This window comes from Oncorhynchus masou, chromosome 28, assembly GCF_036934945.1.
Source record: "Oncorhynchus masou masou isolate Uvic2021 chromosome 28, UVic_Omas_1.1, whole genome shotgun sequence".
NCBI lineage: Eukaryota > Metazoa > Chordata > Actinopteri > Salmoniformes > Salmonidae > Oncorhynchus > Oncorhynchus masou.
Genome location: NC_088239.1, coordinates 76022020 through 76046189, shown reverse-complemented (window position 1 = coordinate 76046189; position 24170 = coordinate 76022020). Strand labels below are relative to the sequence as shown.

Genomic DNA, 24170 nt, shown 5'->3' with positions numbered 1-24170 from the left:
TCGGTTTCCAAAAATACCGGTTTCCGATTGTTATGAAAACGTGAAATCGGCCCTAATTAAATCGGCCATTCCGATTAAAATCGGTCAACCTCCAGTGTGTACGGCCCAGTACATCACTGGGGCCAAGCTTCCTGCCATCCAGGACCTATATATAGTAGGTGGTGTCAGAGGAAGGCTCCAAAAATGGTCAAAGACTTCAGCCACCCGAGTCATAGACTGTTCTCTCTGCTACCGCACGGCAAGCGGTACTGGAGCACCAAGTCTAGGTCAAAAAGGCTCCTTAACAGATTCTACCGCCAAGCCATAAGACTGCTGAACAATTAAACAAATGGCCACCCGGACTATTTACATAGACCCCCCTTCCTTCCACTTGTTTTGTACACTGCTGCTACTCGCTGTTTATTATCTGCGCAGTCACTTTACCCCGACCTACATGTACAAATGACCTCAACTCCCTTGTACCCCTGCACATTGACTGGGTACCGGTACCCCCTGTATATAGCCTCATTGTTATTTTATTGTTACTTTAGTTTATTTAGTAAATATTTTCTTAACTCTATTTCTTGAACTGCATTGTTGGTTAAGGGCTTGTAAGTAAGCATTTCACAGTAAGGTCTACACCAGTTGTATTCAGCGCATGTGTCAAATAAAATTTGATTTGAAATGACTGTGAAAAGGAGAGTAGCATTTCCCGAAACTTGGTTCCCTAGACACCAAGGGGTGCACGTTTTGTTTGTCATAGCACTACACAGCTGATTTAAATAATCATCAAGCTTTCATTATTTGAATCAGCCATCTAGTGCTAGGGCAAAAAACAAAACGTGCACCCCTTGGGGTCCCAGGACCGAGTTTGGGAAATACTGCTGCACAGAATAAACATATTCCAAAATATGCATCCTGTTTGCAACAAGACACTAAAGGAATACTGTAATAAATGTGGCAAGGCGACAATATTTTGTCCTGAATAGTGTCATGTTTGCGGAAAATACAATACAACACATTACTCCATATTTTCAGGCAGAGTGGTAGCTGCGTCATGTTACGGGTATGCTTGTAATCGTTAAGGACTGGGGAGTTTTTCAACATGAAAATAAATGGAATGGCGCTAAGCACAGGCAAAATCCTAGATAAAAACCTAGTTCAGTCTGCTTTCCATCAGATATTGGGAGATGAATTCACATTTCTTCAGGACAATAACCTACAACACAAGGCCAAATCTACACGAGTTGCTTACCAAGAAGACAGTGAATGTTCCTGAGTGGCCGAGTTACAGTTTGTACTTAAGTTGTGGAAATGCAGTATAAGGCGTGGCGCTCCAGAGAAGGTGAGGTAGGAGTAAGCACCAGACAGGAGTGCCTTGAGTGGGGGAGAGATCACCAGGTCAGTGGGGGCCTGACTGGAGCTCCAGAGAGGTCCAAGGAGGGATAGATAGGAGTAAGGCCCAGACAGGGGTACCTCAAGTGGCAGAGACATCACCAGTGGCTGCCTGGAGGTCAGGTAGGCCCCAGTGAGAAGGTGTGTGAGTGGGCCGGCCAGCCCTCCCTGATCCTTTCGCTGGGGCAGAGAGCTGGCTGGACTGAGTGGCAGCCCCTGGAGGCTGCAGGTCGGTCCCCTGTCTCAAATGTCCCTGGTGGCAGAGAGCTGGCTGGACTGAGTGGTGGCCCCTGGAGGCTGCAGGTCGGTCCCCTCTCCCTGGGTCGGCTTCAGCCCTCCTTGGCCCTCTCCCAAATGTCCCAGGAGCAGGGGGCTGGCTGGATGGAGTGGGGCCATCTGGAACCCCAGCTATCCCTGGCCCTCCAGAGCTTGATCACTCAATAAATGGCTGACAAAGGGCGGGAGTAACCATGACCCTCTTTAGATAGGGGCTGCAGGGTAGCCTAGCGGTTAGAGTGTTGGACGAGTAACCGGAAGGTTGCAAGTTCAAAACCCCGAGCTGACAAGGTACAAATCTGTCATTCTGTCCCTGAACAGGCAGCTAACCCACTGTTCCTAGGCCATCATCGGTCAAATAAGAATTTGTTCTTAACTGCCTAGTTAAATAAAGATAGCCAAATGGTAACACTGCAAAAGCTGGACTGTAATTGTTCCATTCATTCAAGTCATAAAACATAGATTGTTTTTTAATTAAGCCAAAAAATCCCAAAAGTAATTGCAGTGGATTGGCGGGAATAAGTCCCTCAACCAATTGCAGTTGGTAGTATTCATGAACGTCATATGGGGTGGACGCTATTGAAGTTATGGACATATTTATGTAAGTTCAATTTAAATTAATTGAAAATAGCCAAATTAAAAAAAAATACAAAAGCATTTGGCTTACATTGTTTTGACGAGGTCCCTGAACCAATAACATTTGGTTGAATTCATGCAAGTGATATGGGGTGGAAGCTATTGAAGTTTAAAAAAACATTTTTTTAAATGTATTCAATTGAAAAACAGCCAACGTTTTTTTTTTAATAAATACTAAAGTAATTGCAAGGTCTCTGAACTAATCACGGCTGTTTGTATTCATGTAAGTCCTATAAAGGTGGAAGAATTTCTCTGTGAAGAGAAAAACATTTTTTTTTAAAGATTCAAAAAAACAATTGCTAAACAATTTGAAGTGGATTCGAGGGAAGTCTCTGAACAATGTCAAATTGATTTGAGAGCGATATTTTACGTGGTTGTGAAGCTTTAGACATGTTTTATTACCACGCAAAAGTAGGCGTTGCAGTGTTAAGACGGTCCGCCTTAACCGTCAGCGGAGGAGGGCAACGGTTTAGCTATATTTTGACTCCAAAAACAACCGAAACCGAAGTGCAAAAACAAGGGGTGTTACTTGTTCGCTATAGTCAGCTGATTAAGAATGTAATTTATACCATTCTTGCACATTTGGTTTAATTAGTATTAAACGAGGAAAGTCTGAATATGTAATATAATTTTAACTGCAGCAACGATATCAATAAGGCAAATCTCCAGCTTGACTTTGCCCCGACTAGTTAACGTGTTACACATTGCTTGACCCACACATCGAGGCTGTAATTGCGTAACATTAGCTAGCTAGCTACAGTTACTTGACTCAATGCCCATTGTTTTCGATATATAACTAGAACACACCCTACGAACACTTGTTTTCCCTTGATAAATCGTTTTGCGGGCTACAAGGGAGCTATTCCAGCTAACGTTGTTGATTGTGTACTCACCATCGTCCTGGCTAAAATGCCCAACATTCTGGATGATTCGGAAAGATCCGCCCACAAATGCCCGGTGCTCAAAGTACAGGAATGAATCGTTTCTCATTCCCAGCTGAACTCCAATGAACTGACCACAAAGCGTATTCGAGGCAAGGGCGAATAGTTACTTCAGGAACACCCTTCAAAACAACAACGCCAAAGATAGTACTAGCTAGCGCAGTTACAGCTTCATTACGTTGACACCTTTTGGTAACATGATCTCCTCGCCGGTCCCAGTTCCATTCACCAGGGGCGATAGCAAGTTTTATTTTATTTTAATTTTGTGAAAGCAAGGAAGAGCTGCTTCCCTCACTGGCATTGGCAGCGTGTTTAGCTAAACTTTTGTGAAATAATCAGATTTATAATTATAAACTAGATGTTGTTCTTTAGCTCTTAAAGGGTTTACTTTACTATTCAAAGCAAAGCATTTACATATAGTCAATGTTAAATTTAGTAAAATAATTGGTGTAATTACTTTGATAGACTACAACTTTATTATTTTGGATTGTGGCGCAGTTAGATCACAAAAAAAATATCTAAACTACATTTGTTGCCTGTGAACTTTAAGACAGAAATAGGACAAAGAACATGAAAATAAAAAGCAGGATAATGTGGACAACACTGTTAGGAACGCAAAGCTACTCTGAATCGTTCATGCTGTGGGTTTCAGATAAATAGATGCACGATTTACTTTTGTAAAATGTTCAATGTAAATGAAGTTATATTTTAGTTGAATGATGTCAGTCAGTCTCCTAACCTGTTACGATAATTCTCATAGCCTATACACTGAGTATATAAAACATTTAGAAGCGCCTTCCTAATATTGAGTTACACCCCCATTTGCCCTCAAAACAGCCTGATTTAGTCTGGGAATGGTCTCTACAAGGTGTCTAAAGCGTTCCACAGGGATGCTGGCGCATGTTGACTCCAATGCTTCCCACAGTTTTGTCAAATTGGCTGGATGTCCTTTGGGTGGTGGACCATTGATACACATGGGGAACTGTTGAGCGTAAAAAATTCAGCAGCGTTGTAGTTCTTGACACACAAACCGGGTGATAGGCACCTACTACCTACCCGGTTTGTGTGCCCATTCACCCTCTGAATGGCACACAATCATGTCTCAAAGCTTAAACATCCTCATTTATCCTGTCTTCTCCCCATCATCTACAATGATTGAAGTGGATTTAAAAGGTGACATCAATAAGAGATCATAGCTTTCACTTGGATTCACCTGGTCAGTCTATAGCTAGGTTTCCATCCAATTGGCGAAATTTTACGCTCATCCGCGTATAGAAAATATGCGAGTTTTCCAACCAGTGGTGTTTCCACCAAACGGACTTGTTGCAGATAAAAAAAATCAGTGCGTGATGACCTAGTGCACACAATACTTACTTTTTTCGCTCACATTCAATGTGTTTCCGTAGCATTTTAAATGATTGTTTTTGCGTTAAATAGCAAATGCGCCTACTCAGGTCTTGACAAGTGCGCTATAGCCAACGGCTTGTAGATACAGTGCGGGTAGTCTAGGGTACATAATGAGATTATTATGGGTAAAAGTGACCATTTTTATTTGTCAAACCGCAGTCAAGCATCGATCATCATGTCATGAAAGAAGCATCAATATCACCGTGCACTTTCACCACCCTGTGAAGTTCATAATACCTTATTATTTAATATGTTAATAAACTGTTTCCCAAGTCGTAGTGGGATGACCACGCACAATGTCATGGCGTGACTCCAAGTTTACTTCGATATGATGGTTGTTTTATCAGTATTTGTGCATAAAGGCATCTCCACCGCCATTTCTCACGTAATACATTTTACCAACACAAAAAAATCCCACCATGTCAAACTAATATGTCGGCATTTATACAATTGTACCGAAACGTGTTGTTTTCTTCAAAGCTGTAGTGATTTGTTTTATTATGATATGACTTTACTCGCATAAAAACGGGATGGAAACGTAATTTATGCTCCCGAATGGCGCAGATCAGACGTTGTGTAGATCAAATCAAAACACTAAGTGACAACACTGCCCCCATGCTGCGGAAGGAATTATACCGCGTGTCTCAATTATCAGGTAGTAAAAAAAATATATCGAATCCCGGAGCGTACTACAAGGAGCCGCCTCTTTTGTGACGAAAAATTACATTACAACACTCCGAATCTTGCGTCTGCATTAAATATGCGTTCAAACAACTGCGACCTCGGAAATCTCTGACTTCCGAGTTCAGTTCGTTCAAGTCAATTAGGAACTCGGTGAAAACGAGCTCCGACTGGGAAAAATAGTTTTGAATGGTCATCCAACTCTGAATTCCAAGTCGGAAACTGGCGTCATTGTAGAGCTCCGACTTGAAAATCACTGATGTCATGATTTTACCTCCTTTTTCCCGGAGTTGCAAGTTGTCTTAAAAGCACCAAGAGTTTGTAGAAATTTACGCTACCATTTGTAAATAAATAAATTGTTAACCTTTATTTAACTTTGCAAGTCAGTTAAGAACATTCTTATTTACAATGACGGCCTAACCCGGACGAGGCTGGGCCAATTGTTCGCCGCCCTATGGGACTCCCAATCACGGCCGGTTGTGATACAGCCTGGATTCGAACTGGTTCTGTAGTGACACCTCTAGCACTGAGATGCAGTGCCTTAGACCGCTGCACCACTATGGAGCCCAATAAAGGCCTCTAGTGGCGAAAAAAAATTAGCATGTGCCGCAGGGCCGTTGAGGGCTTCCACCATGCTTCTGCCATTTTAAAGTAGTCAACTGGGTGGGGATTCCTATGGGTTGCAGCCTCAATGGCGCTGCCCATGCTGTCACAGATATAAAGAGGACTCTGCTGCTACTCTGTTTATTTTCTATCCTGATTGCCTAGACACTTTTACCCCTCCCACATGCAGATATAATGTGAATTACCTCAACTACCTCGTACCCCTTCACATTGACTCTGTATGTGTACTGTTCATATTTCCTTTTTTTGGGCAAATATGTTCTTTGTTTTTAACTCCGCATTGTTGGGAAAGTGCTCATAAGTAAGCCGTTCACTGTAAAGACTACAGCTGTTATATTCGATACATGTGGCAAATAGAGGACTCAAATCCGATTCTATCTACATCTATGGTGCCTACGCACTAGTCTCTGCAGTGCCCCACAACAACGCACGAGGGCGCGCTGCAAAAGCCGCTCGAGACTAGGGTGAAAGTTGAAAGGTGACTAATGTTGTCAAAACTTCAACCAAAGATTTGTATAACTACCCCAAGATAGACAACAACGTGTCGTTTCCAATGGGAGCAAATTAATCATAGTGGGGAGAACAAGCAAGGAGGTGGGCAGAACCAAGCACGAGCTAGCGAGATCCTATTTGCGCGTTCTGGCAGGTATTTACATATATCCGTTGTGGAACGCCTACTATCTGAAGTGCGCGTGCGCATTAATTTCCCCTTCTCAACAAAGCAATTTTGCCAAAGGGTAAAACTTTGCCAAAGGGTAAAGTCTACAAAACTTAGTCTGAGTCGATTTTTGGAAACAGAAAACTGTATTGAGATTAAATGTTTCATCGATGAGAAAATTTGCAGAATGACAGCCAAAATCAATCTCGCGCCATCTTCTCCATTGACTTCCTTTCATCACCATATTTGATAGTGAGTGGAAACGCCAACCGGATGCTTCACATTTATACATCCGGTGAGATATCTGGCTTTACCGCAATTCTTGTAAACATGGCGGAGACTGAACACCATTCAGGTAGCTGATTTCATCGTTTAATGCTGAATTTTCTCGAATATTAAAATGAATGCAATGGTTTCTCATAAGAAAGAAGTAGAAGGAAATTCCACATGTGGAACAATGCTGCTCGTAACTTTTCGTGAGCCAATGAATGGGTCCTGGTTAGCAATGTAGCTAGCTAGACTATTTGTTCGAGGCGCTAGCTAGTAGTGAGCAAATTATAGAACCTTATATCTATTGCATGATGTAGATGATAGCTAGCTAAATTAATTGTGTACAATCAGCATGAGTTAATTAATGGCCAATGACTATGTTACACTAGCAATGCAATTTGCTAACCTAGCTAGAAGCTATTGGTAGAATGTGCTAATGCACTGCCACTAGCCATTTGGGCATGAAGTCAATGGACGGAAAAAGGCAATATTGTCCCCGCCTCGATGTCAGGCTGTCATAGTTTATACAGTGCACACTGACATTAGTTAGACTATATCAATGTGTTCATGTGCTGCTCAGTAATGACTGTTTTCATAATTTATAAAACGGGTGGGTCTAATGCTGATTGGTTAAAACCGCATTCCAGCCGGTGTCTATTCCACAAATTACCACCGGAGACAGTGGACTGCACAGTGAAATGGAACAGATGAAATAGACATTAACGTCAGATTTAGCAGGTGGCCATTCGTGGAAGTCACCGCCAGGAATGCGGTTTTAACCAATCGACATTCAAGATTAGAACCACCCGTTGTATAATTAAGTGATAATGCCCGCGAAGCCAGTCTTTGGAGGATATATTGTCTTGGGTATTGTTTGTCTAGGGTTGCTACCCAAGCCGGCTGGTCTATCAGTTCGGTTGCTAGAGACGCGACCTCGTCTCTATGGATTCGACGTTCTAAATGTTCCATTGTCATACTGGTTGGCATCGTTCTTATCCCTTGCTTGATAGCTAGCCAACTACGTCTAAATTACAGTCACGTCAAAAAAATGCACCCAGAATAACAACAAAGTATTTGCATTTGTTGAAGCTGTTTTTTGGTGACACTTATTTGGATACATCATAACAATGAGCTAATGAGGCGCGATTTCACATGGCATAGCAAATGTGCTCACTCGTCAGGACACTGTTGTTCAGAGGAGCTAGCCAACAACACAGCTAATACAATTAGGGCACCCGACTGACGCAGCGCTCTAAGGCACTGCACCGCAGTGGTTCGATTCCAGGCTATATCACAACCGGCCGTGATTGGGAGTCCCATAAGGCGGCGCACAGTCGTTAGGGATTGGCTGGGGTAGGCCATCATTATAAATAATTAGTTCTTAACTGATTTGCCTAGTTAAATAAATAAATCACTCAAACTGAAGCTGGAAAGTCTGCAAAATATCTGCACTTAATTTCGTTGTACCTTTTTTCAATTGACATTTCTTTGTATATATCCATAGAAATTATGCCAGGTGATTCAGGATTTCCACTAGCTGAGACACTGCCTGTCTGTCTTGTCCCAACTCCCGACACATTCATTACAATGGGACTGCTGGAGATCTAATTTGAATGTTGAAACAATGTTGCAAATGTCAGAGACAGACAACAAGGTTCATACAAATCTCTGCTGTTGAAAACCTAATGATAGTCTAAAAGAAATGTGAGATAATGTCTAGATGCTTTTTATAGTGGAGATCAAGTTTATAAATTGCCTGGCTAGGCTGATGATCCAGCGGATTGCACAGTCAGATGGAACAGAGTAAATTGTAAATATTTTAACGGTGTATATTTAGCTGGTGGTAATTTGTGGAATAGACACCGGCTGGAATGGGGTTTAAACAAATCAGGATTAGACCCACCTGTTGTATATTGCATGATATAGATGATTGCTAGCTACTTTCATTTTGTACAATCAGCATGAGACAATTAATGGCAAATGACTGTTACACTAACTACTGAACTTTTAATAGTTAGCTAGCTATTGATATGCGCTAATAGCCATTTGGGCATGAAGTCAATGGATGGAAAAAGGCAATATTGTCCCCGCCTTTCCCTTTCAGTGTCAGTCTGTGTCATGATGCCATAGCTTTATACAGGGCACACTGACATTAGTTAGACTATATCAATGTTTTCATGTGCTGCTCAGTGATGACGAAAACAAATCTGTATGGATGGCGTGCCAATGCTTGATGAGTATCCCATATATGGTCTGCATGGTGCAGGTGTGTGTCACTGTAGGCCTTAAGTCCATGAAATCATTTTTTGGGTGTATTTGGTTGCAACTAGAAAACTCCCCTGCACTCGACAATGTTAGATTGTTTATTTTGCCCGGTCACTTTACTGAGTGGACCAAAGACAGGTGAAAAAACATGCTTGTTTTGCCTTAAGTTAGAAACCCAGAATATGAAATAATTTAAAGTGCGTGTGTATTGTGTGTTATGTATTTTTGTGTGGTTATTCTTAAACGTTTATTTATTCCAGAGGGATTACTCAAACAGAATTTGTTGGGGAGGGCTGAAGCAGACAGTATTGTATTATGTCTCAGAATCAGGCCTCAAACACAGTGCAGCATTAGAAGTAGTAGCAGAAGTTGCTCCTACAGAAACAGGGTCATGGTTTGGCTATGGTAATCTGACCATTTGGTTAAAGGGATAGTGCAAGATTTTGGCAAGTAAGCTATTTTTCTACTTACCCAGAGTCAGGTGAACCCATGGATACCATTTTTATGTCTCTGCGTGCAGTTTGAAGGAAGTTGATATTAATTTCGCAAGCCATTGCTAATTGGTGCAATGACTGGAACAGCTAGCATGCAACTCAAGCTATTGGGACACAGCTGACATGCCATGACTCGTTTCCCCTTCTACTCTTCAGGCTCCTCCCCCGAAGATGACACACCACCGATCCCTGTCTGTCAGAACTTCATGGTGCCCAAAAAGGAGATCAGCATGTTTCCTGATATGGGGAAGTGGAAACGTTCCCAGGTACGCCACACCTATGATAGGTTTAGAAATGAACCTATCTATAGCCCAGAGGGTTTATAGACACCCACTACATGGAAAAACTCCAGGGGCCTGTTCATTAGGCACCAAATGGAAGTAAATTGACTTAAATGGGGAGGGACTACTGGGATGAACTCTTTAGTTTTCCATTGTAAAAGCTTTTTAAAAGTATTCTATTGCGTAGTCTAATGAACACAACCCAGGTACTCGGCATGCCTCAACCCAGATAGTCATGTTCAAGTAGATTAGTCTTTATTATCCCAACCGAATATACAAAGGGTATATGAAACCTGTTATGACAGCATTGGAGAACTAGAAGAGTCAGGTCCTCCATTCAGAGTACTAACCATATCTCTCTACCCTTCCCTCTTCCTATAAGGCGTATGCTGATTACATGGGATTCATTCTGACGCTGAACGAGGGAGTGAAGGGGAAGAAACTTACATGTGAATACAAAGTGTCTGAGGTATGTAGCACACTTTCTAACACTAGTAACTCATGATGTAGTGACATATCTTCAGATGGAAACCAGGTTTATTACACATCGTTCATTTAAAGCCCCCATGCAGTCTGTTTAAATCATCACTGTGTCGAACTCATGGTGTTTATTAAGTGAAAATAACTGTTCTATAAACTATGTTTTTGTATATTCGGGGCGGCAGGGTAGTCTAGTGGTTAGAGCGTTGGACTAGTAACCGAAAGGTTGCAAGTTCAAATCCCCGAGCTGGCATGGTACAAATCTGTTGTTCTGCCCCTGAACAGGCAGTTAACCCACTGTTCCTAGGCCTTCATTGAAAATAAGAATTTGTTCTTAACTGACTTGCCTGGTTAAATAAAGGTAAAAAAAATAATAATAATAAATATACAGTGCCTTTGGAAAGTATTCAGACCCCTTGACCTTCTACATTTTGTTACATTAGCCTTATTCTACAATTGAAGGAATAGTTTTTTTTTCTCTTTGTCAATTTACACACTACCTCATTTGTATTTATTTTTATTTCACCTTTATTTAACCAGGTAGACAAGTTGAGAACAAGTTCTCATTTACAATTGCGACCTGGCCAAGATAAAGCAAAGCAGTTCGACACATACAACAACACAGAGTTACACATGGAGTAAAACAAACATACAGTCAATAATACAGTAGAAAAATAAGTCTATACACAATGTGAGCAAATGAGGTGAGATAAGGGAGGTAAAGGCAAAAGTCCATGGTGGCAAAGTAAATACAATATAGCAAGTAAAACACTGGAATGGTAGAATGTCAGTGGAAGAATGTGCGAAGTAGAAATAATGGGGTGCAAAGGAGCAAAATAAATAATTACAGTAGGGGAAGGGGTAGTTGTTTGGGCTAAATTATAGATGGGCTATGTACAGGTGCAGTGATCTGTGAGCTGCTCTGACAGCTGGTGCTTAAAGCTAGTTAGGGAGATAAGTGTTTCCAGTTTTCATAATGACAAAGCAAAAACAAGGGACATTTTTTGGGGCGGATAATTTATAGAAGAAAAAAAATCTGAAATCACATTTACATAAGTATTCAGATCCTGTACTCAGTACCTCGATTAAGCAACTTTGGCAGTGATTTCAGCCTTGATTTGTCTTGGGTATGACGCTACAAGCTTGGCACACCTGTATTTGGAGAGTTTGTCCCATTTTTCTCTGCAGATCCTCTCAAGCTCTGTCAGGTTGGATGGGGAGCGTTGCTGCACAGCTATTTTCAGGTTTCTCCAGATATTTTTGATCATGTTTAAGTCCGGGCTCTGGTTTGGCCTCTCAAGCACATTTAGAGACTTGTCCCGAAGACAGCCAAGACAATGCAGGACTGTGTGCTTATGGTCATTGTCCTGTTGGAAGGTGAACTGTCACCCTTGTCTGAGGTCCTGAGTGCTCTGGAGCAGGTTTTCATCAAGGATCTCTGGACTTCGCTCCTTTCAATGGCTGTATATTTTAAATATTTTGTTTCCCTTTTAGCCTAATTGAGCATTTTAATGGCTAAATCTGATTGTGTGGGCGTGTTGATATAAATTTAAATATATTTACATACACGGCCCAGATTGGCAGATCGGATCGTCTAGACACTAAGGGAAGGGAAAGGTGGGATACCTACTCAGTTGCAAAACTGAACGCATTCAACTGAAATGTGACTTCCGTATTAAACCCAAAACCTCTGAATCAGAGAGGTGCGAGGGGCTGCCTTAATCAACGTCCATGTCATCTGTGCCCAGGGAGCAGTTGTTGTTGGAGGTTAACTGCCTTGCTCAAGGGCAGAACGGCACATTTTACGACCTTGTCAGCTCAGGGATTCATTCAGCGACCTTTTGGTTTAATGGCACAACACTCTTAACCGCTAGGCTACCTGCTACCCTGTTCTCTAGAGCTTACCCCTACAAAGTAGGAAGATGCATATGAAAATAAAAGATGACTGCTCGTTGGTCAGACTATTCAGATCAGATTGTGATGTTATGCTGTTGGTCAAAAACTCCATCCCACCTGAACAGGCTGTATTTCCATCCCACCTGAACAGGCTGTATTTCCATCCCACCCGAACAGGCTGTATTTCCATCCCACCCGAACAGGCTGTATTTCCATCCCACCCGAACAGGCTGTATTTCCATCCCACCTGAACAGGCTGTATTTCCATCCCACCTGAACAGGCTGTATTTCCATCCCACCTGAACAGGCTGTATTTCCATCCCACCCGAACAGGCTGTATTTCCATCCCACCCGAACAGGCTGTATTTCCATCCCACCCGAACAGGCTGTATTTCCATCCCACCCGAACAGGCTGTATTTCCATGCGTAAAAAATACATGTAAATCCATTTATATTGTATTCTTGCCTTTCTTAGCATCACATACACGGACTACTACTGTCCCTCCTTTTCATGAATTATGGAGTAGTTTGGGAGGTGAAGTGGGAGGGCCATCTACAGCCATAGCGAAGATGACTTGTCAGTCAGTGTGAAAGATGGGCAACTCCCCCCTCCATAATGGGTCTCAGGAGGCAACTTTCCTTTCCATCATCAGGAAGACTGAGAGGGACACAGGGAGAATGGGGTCATATCAAGCCACTATGCCTTGTGCTGTTGTTGGTACACAAACAAGAAGTATTCACCCCCTTTGTTTTCTTTTCACATTTATTTCCCTTAGAGCCTTGGGAAGTAACAATTGATGGAAAATGTATGAATTAATTTGAAATAAAAACATATCTTGATGATATTGAAGTATACCGCCTACCTGAGTCAATACATGATGGAAGCACCTTAGGCAACAATTACAATTACAGTTTTGAGTCTTTTTGTATAGGTCTTCAATAACTTTGCATGTCACCCGAATAATAATGAACTATCCTTCTTGGCAAAATTGCTGAAGTGCTAATAAGAATCAAATGTATCCAAATAACAGTTAAATATGTTAGCAGGGTTTTTGTGAATGTTTGTGTGTCTGTTCTCATTTCAGACCATAGAGAAGCTTCTGGTTCTGTTGGGGACTCTGGATCGCTGGATAGATGAGACCCCTCCTGAAGACCAGCCCTCTCGCTTCGGCAACAAGGCCTACAGGACTTGGTACGCCAAGCTCGACCAGGTAACACACACACACACACACAAAATGTTTATACTATTCACAAGTGTTTTAATAAAATTGTTTGTGTGTGAAAGGTTTTGTTGTGATATACAGTCGCTCTGAGTTTCTGCTAAATGACACAAATGTAAAAAATGGTGTGTGTAGGAAGCAGAGGGCCTGGTTGCAGCAGTCATCCCAGAAGACAAGGCAGCTGCGGCTCCAGAGATAGCTGTGTATTTGAAGGAGGCGGTGGGCAACTCCACCAGGATAGACTATGGAACAGGTAACACCCAGACAGACGTCCCTAATGTGTGTGTATCCCTGTTTCACATCCCCACTAGAGGGCACTGTTGAATCACAAATCCCGTTCTTTCCCTCTTCAGAACGCTGTCCTTTACAAATATACTCTGCCTTTGACTTTGGTATTGCCCACTACAACTCTATTCGTAACAATAGGACATACTTCTATTTATCACATCTGCGTGTGTGACTGTCCATGAATGACACAGGTTGTTGTTGTCAGGTCACGAGGCTGCCTTTGCCATCTTCCTCTGCTGTCTCTGCAAGATTGGAGCTCTCAGGGTAGATGACCAGTTGGCCATCATTTTCAAGGTGTTTGACAGGTGAGACAGGCACTGTTTTATGTGTGCACAATCTGTAAATGATTGTATGTGCCTCGTATGGACTATAAATGAAACTACAACTTTCTTTTTAAAACCCCACCAGGTATCTGGTGGTCATGCGCAAGCTTCAGAAAACCTACAGAATGGAGCCTGCTGGCAGCCAGGGGGTCTGGGGGTTGGATGATTTCCAATTTCTACCTTTCATATGGGGCAGCTCCCAGTTTGTAGGTAAGAGGCCTACTCCACTGGCCCAGGCAAAGCCTACTTCACCCATGCACAGCGGAAGTATTTGAAAATATGTGTCATGCATATTTGATAGTTATAAGGGCTATACTGCAGTGTGGCAACGGAAAGAGTGACACCCAGTGGTCGGTGTGTCTAATTACATTTTCTTTCTTTTTGTCCTCTGCTTCCTCCTCCCTTTGTCCCAGACCACCCCACGTTGGAGCCCAAGCACTTTGTCGATGAAAAAGTGGTCAACGAGAATCACCACGACTACATGTTCCTGGAGTGTATCAAATTCATTAATGAGGTGAGAGGGACATTTAGGCAGAAGGAAAAACAGAAAATGGGTGTTCCGCAGGGTTCAGTGTCCATGCCACCGCAGTTCAGTTCATACACACAATGAATTGTGTGTGATGCGGGTTGTGAATTTATATTTTCTCCCTATTGCATTCTATGGGGATTTCTAATGTGTTAATTGATTTGAGTTGACTGAATTTTGTTTCACAAAACTCTCATAATTTTGTGAGACAGAGGAATTGGACTTATGTATTTTTACAAATATTTTTTTCAATACATTTTAGTCATTTAGCAGAGCGACTTACAGTTAGTGCATTCATCTTAAGGTAGCTAGGTACGACAACCACATCTCAGTCAGTGACTAAAGCAGCTATAAGCAAATTCAGTGTTAAGTCATAAGGCCAGTGTTAATGCAAGAAAAGTAAGGCCTGATTTGTGTACGCCATTCCACCGACAAGATACACACATACACAGTACCCCATATCCATCTTTAGAAGAGGGTGTGTTGGGTGGTGGCAGAGAGAGGGGAATGTGATTTTGAGACTGTGGCAGAAAAGGAGGGGAAGGGAGGAGGTGTTGCTACGTCCTGTTCCTTCCCCCAAACGGCAAAAAGCTGCTGCAGCTGCGGGGGGCCTCCCTCTTCCTCTCCTGATCTCTCTTTCTCTCTCACTTTTTCTTCTCAATTCAATTCAAAGGACTTTATTGGCACCGTAAACATATGTTTACATTGTTAAAGCAAGTGAAATAGATAATAAACAATACACAATTAACAGTAAACATTAAACTCACAACATTTTCAAAGGACTAGAGACATTTCAAATGTCATATTATGCATATATACAGTGTTGTAACTATGTAAGTAGTTAAAGTAGAAAATGGAAAATAAATCAACATAAATATGGGTTGTATTTACAATTGTGTTTGTTCTTCACTGGTTGCCCTTTTTCTTGTGGCAACAGGTCACAAATCTTGCTGCTGTGATTGCACACTGTGGTATTTCACCCAGTAGATATGGGAGTTTTATCAAAATTGGGTTTGTTTTCTAATTCCTTTTTGGGTCTGTGTAATCTGAGGGAAATATGTGTCGCTAATATGGTCATACATTTGGCAGGATGTTAGGAAGTACAGCTCAGTTTCTACCTCATTTTGTGGGCAGTGTGCACATAGCCTGTCTTCTCTTGAGAGCCAGGTCTGTTTTCGGCTGCCTTTCTCAATAGCAAGGCTATGCTCACTGAGTCAGTACATAGTCCAAGCTTTCCTTAAGTTTGGGTCAGTCATAGTGGTCAGGTATTCTGCCACAGTGTACTCTCTGTTTTAGGGCCAAAGAGCAAACTAGAATGCTATATCTTTAAAAAAATAAATTATTTCCAAAGTGTCAAGTAATTATCTTTTTGTTTTGGTTGGGTCTAATTGTGTTGCTGTCCTGGGGGTGTGTTTGTGAACAGAGCCCCAGGACCAGCTTGCTTAGTGGACTCTTCCCTAGGTTAATCTCTCTGTGGGCGATGGTTTTGTTAAGGAACGTTTGGGAATTGCTTCCTTTTAGGTGGTTGTTGAAGTTAACACAGCTTTTCTGGATTTTGACAATTAGTGGTTATCGGCCTAATTCTGCTCTGCATGCATTATTTGGTGTTTTACCTTGTACACTGAGGATGTTTTTGCAGAATTCTTCATGCAGAGTCTCAATTTAGTGTTTGTCCTGTTTTGTGAATTCTTGGTTGGTGAGCAGACACCAGACCTCACAACCATAAAGGGCAATGGGTTCTATAACTGATTCAAGTATTTTTAGCCAGATTCTAACTGGTATGTTGAATTTTATGTCCTTTTAATGGCATAGAAAGCCCTTCTTGCCTTGTCTCTCAGCTCGTTCACAGCTTTGTGGAAGTTACCTGTGGTGCTGATGTTTAGGCCGAGGTATGTATAGTTTTTTGTGTGGTCTAGGTCAACGGTGTCTAGATGGAATTTGTATTTGTGGTCCTGGAAACTGGAACACCATTATTTGTGTCTTACAGAGATCTACTGTCAGGGCCCAGGTCTGACAGAATTTGTGCAGAAGATCTAGGTGCTGCTGGAGGCCCTCCTTGGTTTGGGACAGAAGCACCAGATCATCAGCAAACAGTAGACATTTGACTTCAGATTCTAGTAGGGTGAGGCCGGGTGCTGCAGACTTTTCTAGTGCCCGCGCCAATTCGTTGATATGTATGTATGTATGTGTGGTATATATGCAGGTTTCTTCTGTGTATGGATGTGTGCCTTTTTAAGCACATTTCTCTCTCCCTCCCCTGTTTGTGTGTGTGTGTTGTATGGTCTCTCAGACAAACTGTTCTGCTTGCATATTTTCTCTCTCTCACGTGCGAATGCTCACATGCTGACACAAATGTTCATATATATACACAGTCTCAGCCTCTCTGGGAGGTTGTGTGTAGTGTACTAAACTCACCAGAGTCATTTCCTTCCCCACATGCTGTTGTGAATCACTCCTTCCTTCAGGGTACCCTCACTAGACCCCACCCCCGTCCCTCTCTGGTGGAGGCCCGGGGGAAGCCAGGGGCTAGGGTTGGGTTCCTGCCCCGGTCACAAGCCGTCCTCTGGGTTTTGGTGGGGGGAGGTGCTGTGGAGGGAGACTGTGTCCCAAACACTACCACTACATTCATTCATTCATTCATTCAGATCCCCTATTGCTCTCTTTGTCTCTGCCTGTCTGTCTGTCTTTCTTTCTTCCCTTGGGGTAAATATAAGGGCACACACACACACACAGAAAGAAAAAAGAAATGCACTCTCCTCACTGGCACCCCAAAAAGTATGAGATGGACAGTGGGACAACTGTTGACCTGCCTGTCATTATGCCGTGTAATGTCTTAGGCTTATATATTCCTTACTGGCTGGTTAGCTAATGGATGATTTAAACATATATTTCACGCTCTCCTCCTTTCTCTTTCTCTCTCTTCCCCCCTCCCCCTCTCTCTTTCTATATTCCCCCCCCCCCACACACACACACTCTCTCTCCCCCCCCCAGATGAAAACTGGTCCGTTTGCTGAGCATTCCAATCAGCTGTGGAACATCAGTGCTGTCCCCACCTGGTCCAAAGTCAACCAGGGCCTGATCCGAATGTACAAGGCAGAGGTAAGAGGAGACACACCCCACAGAGTGAGAAGAATCTAAATCTACACTTAAAAGTGTATGATGAACCTTGACAGTGGGTCCCCCTAAAATAAAAGGTAAACGATAAAGAAAATGGGTCCCATAACATTAAGTTAAATTGCACTTGGTTTCTAACACGTTTTGAAGATAGTTAACACAGTATCCTATGACAACCAAGATATAAACAGTGTAGTCATAAGTGAGTCAGGTTACAAGGTAGTTGTAATTTTCCCATTAAGATATTTGAGTCATACTCTCCCAAATCAAGGGGTAAATGTTATTAGTTGAAATCAGACTTTGCTTTTAAAGGTGAATTTTGTCACCTGGATTTCCCCAGTGGCAGTTTGAGGTATTACAGACTAGGGATTCAATTTCATGTCAGGGGTCATGAAAGTAGTTTAATCATTAATGTTTACAGAATTTCACTCAAACAGAAGTGTATTCCTCCCAAGTGGAACAGAATAAAGAGACTTATAAATAAATCTTAGTTATTAATACTCAAATATAACTTAAGACATAACGCTATCTTGAAGTGTGACTATAAATGTGAATGTGTTTTGAAGAGCGAGTAGGCTAATGATTCTATTGACAAGTTAGAGGCAGGAAAGGGTTAAACGAGAGAGGAACTGAGAGAGCGGAACAGTGTCAGTATGTGTGTGAGAGTATCGTTGGCCCCACCCCCTTCTCCTGCCTGAGCCCACATCCTGTGTTTTCAGGAGTCTGCTAGGGCCTGCTAGTCTTCCCAGAGCTGAGGGGCCAAGCTGTCTGCTAACACCCCCCCATCCTTCCCAGGCTCGCATTCCACTCTCCCTCCCCCGGCCCCACATAGGGAATCAGCTCTGTCTCTCTCCCTCTTTTCTCTGGTTCTCTCAACCGCTGCCCTGCCCCTAGCCTGCTGCTTGCTTCCCTCCTCAGCCCTTTCGCAATTTCTCAACTTCTGCTAGGGCACAACAACAAAATATGCAGCTCTCAGACAAGACGTTCTGTTCAAATGTTTATCCTGACCCTGGTGGACTTCTTTTGGGGTGTTAATTTACAGACGTTTATAAAGTCAATTGACAAAGACTGAAACAAATGGATTGAAGAAGTACTTACCTTTTTTAGAGACCTCTGATACTTGATACCAGTGTAGCATGTCAAGGTGGCTGTTGTATGAACCATAAATCAACTAAAATAGTTATTGGGAATTGTTATGCTATTACCATGTAATGTGTTTGAGTATTGAAGTAGACCGGTAGTGCTGAGTGATTAGGTTGTTTTAGTACAAAAAAAGAACAGTACATTTTTTAAATTATTTTTACTGCTTATCACTTAACCATTATTTATTCACATGACTTAATCAAATATTTCAGTTGTGTATATATAACATTTGTTTGATGGCTTTTATTTCATTCCAACTCAGTGTGGCAGGGTAGCCTAGTGGTTAGAGCGTTGGACTAGTAACTGAAAGGTTGCAAGTTCAAATCCCCGAGCTGACAAGGTACAAATCTGTCGTTCTGCCCCTGAACAGGCAGTTAACCCACTGTGTTCTGGAAAGCGTGTAGTCTAATTGAAAATAAGAACTTACTTTAAATAAAGGTAAGATCAAATAAAAATATAATCTCTTTAAAACAATTTTTTTTTAACCTTTTATTTAACTAGACCTATACTGTCTGACAAAATCACTGTTTTAGTAGTTCTTTAAAGTAAATAAGGCATACTTTTATGACTTCTGAATACTAACTATCAATCACTTAGATCACATATTTTCAGGTAGAGATACATCGGGAAGCAACTGCTCTCTATCCCTCTTGATCCCCTGTTCTGCTCTGCCTCTGCCCCATACAGACCGAACAAGTAGGCACGCAATGGATTATGGTCATTGTAGTTAGTTTAGCACAGAAAACGTGGTAATTATGTTTAATATTGGGCTTTTGGAAACTACAATTCCCTACTACATTGCACAGTTCGGTCTTGATTTATTGCAAGAGAAACTCAGTGAGAAAATGAGCATGGAGCTCACAGAAAAATCAAAATGCAATTCTAATTATTGAACCCACTTCAGTCAATTACTTGTTTAAAAAACAGTTAATCGGTGAGCACTAATACTAGGTAAATACTGTAAAATAAAGTGTTACCCAAGGTTGCGCAATAATAATTTTGATGGCACACATCTAAATCTTTAGCATTTTCTGTGGATTCACATTGTTTATTACTTTGAGCCACTGAACTACCATATATCAGTCATTTCCAATGGACGGAGGAACAAGGAGACATTGAATCATTTCACTCTTGGCAGCTAGAGATGTAGTGTATAAAAAGAAAAAAAGTCACTGTATATGTTCTCAACATTTTAATGGTGAACAAACACTTCGGCCACTGCATTCTTCAGGGCTGCAGATGATCAGTGATGCAACATTGCGTCAGAGGAGAGAAGCTCTCACAAGCAAACTTTGACACAATGCTTGATAGACTAGTTTTAGACCAGTTTTACAGGCTGTTCCGAAGATACAACCACAGAGATTTTGGCAATGTGGTACTACCAAGTAGTAAGCAGAAACAATGTTAGTCATCTGTTCGAGGTCAAGGTGTTTCTTTCTTTATATATTATTTATTTTAACTAGGCACTAGTGGTCAATTTGGAACTGGGCAACTCAATCCCCCCAACAGTCTATCACCTTTAGGAGTGTGAACTACTTGCCAGGTGAAAGCCGTCTCCATTTAATTGTTTTCAATGGTGATCACACGGTTGTAGAAACAGGCATGGATTTGAAAAATGACTGTACTCAAACTCCCATTTTATTTATCAAAGTTTCATATGCCAGCGATCTGAGTGTGAAGTCAGCTGGTTCGCTGCCGCACAACGCCACGCCCACTAGCGTTTCTTCTCCACAATGAGCCTGGATTAGTTTTCCTACCTGATGCCTTGTAGAATGCGAACACATTCTGACCCTTCTAATTGGCCCCAGATTCCAATGGGTTGTGCCAGAGCCATCATTGGTTTGATACTCTGATTGGATAGAGACGATCCAATGATACATTTGTTTCGTACAACAGCCCTGATTTTGAGACGTCCATGGAGAGTATAAATACCAATGTCTCGTCGGGTCTGGAAGTGGCTAGCTAGCCACACGAAAGGCAGATACAACTCTCAATGGTTAGACGAATGTAAATGTGACCAAATTGTCACAGCCAGAGGTAACTGAGCCAGGACTGGCAGCTGTGGATGAGATGAAAGATGACCTGATAAGGGTTAATGGTAGCTGTCCTGTGGTAGCTCCAGTCTCTGAAGCATTTATGCAAATTATCAGCGATGCAAATTTGCGATAACAATCAGTGATTGGAAGCTCTTGCAAGCAAGCTTTGACACCTTGCTGGATAACAAATCCACCAACTTGCTTTTTTAGAGGCTGTTTGGAAGAAACACCCATGAGTGGAGATTTTTGCTTTATTTCAGGACTTAGACCACCTTATGTGAATTGCAGGAAGTTGCTTGCTCTAGACAAGTCCAGCGTTTGGCCTTGGTTGGTGTGTATGGATGATGCTAAACCAAGTTTGCACTAGATGAAGTAAAGCAGTGTCAGGTTGTACCATTTCTGTTCTTCACCACTGGTCTTCTATTCACTTTATGTATTTCTCAGAGGGTAAACAAATATCTCAAATGTCTCATCTCTGATACCTCATCTCTTTCTTTCCTGTCTCCATCTTTCTTTTTAACCCCCCCCCCATTTCTCTTTCTTCCTTATCTTTCTCTCTCTTTGACCATCTTTTTATCTCACTTCATCCTTGTAAATTCCCTCCCTTCTCTCTTTCTCCTTGTCTACTCCTAGTGCTTGGAGAAGTTCCCTGTTATTCAGCACTTCAAGTTTGGCAGTCTCATCTCCATCCAGCCTGTGAAGCCCTGACGGCCATCCAAAGAAACCATGTGTGTGACGGAGAGACCAAACTCCCAACATCCCTTGAGGATGAACGCCCGATCCTCACCCAAGAAAGATCCCCAAATTCATCCCTAATATTAGCACAGACACCAACCCCAAAATCGGTCTCTTTCGAGAACAAATACCCTCCCCAAATTGCCAATGACGGCACTACGATCATCAGTGACTCAATTCGGTTTTGTTTTGTTGTCCCCCTGACGATTGAAGCGTTTTTGTGTGTCTCTGTGTGTGTAAGCGTGTTAGGGAAAGCTGTCAGTCATTCTCAATGCAATACTGAGAGTGTGTGCACCTTTATTAGTGTCTATTTATTTCTATAAATGTACAAATGCTGACCAGGGTTGTGTTCATTAGGCACCAAATGGAAGAAAATGGACTGAAAGAGAGGACTAACTGAACCTGTCCAATAAGTAACACATTTTTTTGTTTTCTGTTGCGTAATATTTTGGAACGTTTTCCATTGTGTGCTCTAATGAACACGCCCCTGGTGTAGCAGGGATAGGTTAGCCTTGTTGGATAAACATTGCTGAGACAAGAGCTTGGCTTAACTGTGAGTGGCCTGATGTGTGTAACTCCTACCCCATACTGGACACTTGAGTCCTTGAGACAGAGCTGTTTTTTGTTTTTTTTACAACTGGTTGTGATATAAATGTGTTTCTCTGATTATTTGAGATATTCTAAATTCTTTAGCAGTTCTGATTTTTGTTTTGAGTGTCCACTGATGTTTTGGCCAACTGTTTTCAGTTTTGTTGCATAATGTGTCTCATTATTGCCTGTATGATCATCTAAGTTGTAAGTCATATTATAATAATTTGTTAATTTTGGTGTTCGGTCATTATTTCATTGAAGCTGGTGGTTGGTTTTGAAAATGTCAACGTGGTTCTTAAAGAACTTATTAAAATGAAATAGGGTTAGAAATTAAACATAAAAATGTGAGTATACCCTTTTGACACTATTGTACCAACCTGACCTGTACCGTGCTGGCTTGGTCATCTTTCTTTCACATAGGCCTTGTCTTTTCCAACACTGTTCCAGCATCCATGGTGGATGTGTAACCATGCCAGAGCAGTACAGCTCCTCTCAGCTTGGGTCTGGGTCTGCTCAGTATTGTGAAAAGGGTTATCGGTGTACAACTGATGGTACACAATTATCAACCAGACTTTGGTATATTGGGGGCTCAGTAGGTCACCAGTAACAACACAGCTACCTTACACTTTACAAGTCTAAAGGGATGAAGAATATGTACATAAAGATATGAGTGATGAGTGATGGTACAGAACGGCATAGGCAAGATGCTGTAGATATATCGAGTACAGTATATACATATGAGATTAGTAATGTAGGGTATGTAAACATTATATTAAGTGGCATTGTTTAAAGTGGCTAGTGATACATTTTTTACATGTATGGCAGCAGCCACTCAATGTTAGTGGTGGCTGTTTATCAGTCTGATGGCCTTGAGATAGAAGCTGTTTTTCAGTCTCTCGGTCCCTGCTTTGATGCACCTGTACTGACCTCGTCTTCTGGATGATAGGGGGGTGAACAGGCAGTGGCTCGGGTGGTTGTTGTCCTTGTCTTTATGGCCTTCCTGTGACATCTGGTGGTGTAGGTGTGCTGGAGGGCAGGTAGTTTGCCTCCGGTGATGCGTTGTGCAGACCTCACTACCCTCTGGAGAGCTTTACGGTTGTGGGCGGAGCAGCTGCCGTACCAGGCGGTATTACAGCCCGACAGGATGCTCTCGATTGTGCATCTGTAAAAGTTTGTATGCTTTTGGTGACAAGCTGAATTTCTTCAGCCTCCTGAGGTTGAAGAGGCGCTGCTGCGCCTTCTTCCCCCACGGTGTCTGTGGATGGACCAATTCAGTTTGTCCGTGATGTGTACGCCGAGGAACTTAATTTTCTAGCCTCCACTACTGTCCCGTCGATGTGGATAGGGTGGTGCTCCCTCTGCTGTTTCCTGAAGTCCACGATCCTCTCCGTGGTTTTGTTGACGTTGAGTGTGAGGTTATTTTTCTGACACCACACTCTGAGGGCCCTCACCTCCTCCCTGTAGGCCGTCTCGTCGTTGTTGGTAATGAAGCGTTGTTGGTAATCACTGTAGTGTTGTCTGCAAACTTGATGATTGAGTTGGAGGCGTGCGTGGCCACACAGTCGTGGGTGAACAGGGAGTACAGGAAGGGCTCAGAACGCACCCTTGTGGGGCCCAAGTGTTGAGGATCAGCAGGGTGGAGATGTTGTTACCTACCCTCACCACCTGGGGGCGGCCCGTCAGGAATTCCAGTACCCAGTTGCACAGGGCGGGGTCGAGACCCAGGGTCTCGAGCTTGATGACCAGTTTGGAGGGTACTATGGCGTTATGCTGAGCTGTAGTCGATGAACAACATTCTCACATAGGTATTCCTCTTGTCCAGATGGGTTAGCGCAGTGTGGTTGCGATTGCGTCAATTGTGGACCTAATTGGGCGGTAAGCAAATTGGAGTAGATCTAGGGTGTCAGGTAG

The 24170-nt window shown here is 42.3% G+C and overlaps 2 protein-coding genes across 2 annotated transcripts in view; one reads left to right on the top strand and one right to left on the bottom strand.

Annotated features, from left to right (window-relative positions):
- crata (carnitine O-acetyltransferase a) overlaps positions 1-3436 on the bottom strand; it is a 28788-nt gene extending 25352 nt beyond the window's left edge. The window contains exon 1 of the mRNA XM_064943385.1: positions 3180-3436. Coding sequence (XP_064799457.1) covers positions 3180-3206 — 27 coding nt within the window. The 5' untranslated portion in view covers positions 3207-3436. The remainder of the gene's footprint in view (positions 1-3179) is intronic.
- A 3422-nt stretch (positions 3437-6858) lies between these two features.
- Positions 6859-22490, top strand: ptpa (protein phosphatase 2 phosphatase activator). The gene is made up of 10 exons (XM_064943384.1): positions 6859-6952; positions 9783-9892; positions 10290-10376; positions 13369-13494; positions 13639-13756; positions 13997-14096; positions 14200-14324; positions 14528-14628; positions 17632-17739; positions 21567-22490. Exons 1-10 carry the CDS (start codon positions 6871-6873, stop codon positions 21639-21641), a joined length of 1032 nt encoding a protein of 343 aa, XP_064799456.1. The 5' UTR covers positions 6859-6870; the 3' UTR covers positions 21642-22490.
- The last annotated feature ends 1680 nt before the right edge of the window (positions 22491-24170 follow it).

Bases quoted from the DNA above. Each gene is read 5' to 3' on its own strand.
- ptpa (XM_064943384.1), top strand. From the start codon at position 6,871: ATGCTTCACATTTATACATCCGGTGAGATATCTGGCTTTACCGCAATT. The intron at 9,893-10,289 runs GTACGCCACACC...TCTTCCTATAAG, and splicing joins GGAAGTGGAAACGTTCCCAG to GCGTATGCTGATTACATGGG. The intron at 14,629-17,631 runs GTGAGAGGGACA...TCCCCCCCCCAG, and splicing joins GTATCAAATTCATTAATGAG to ATGAAAACTGGTCCGTTTGC.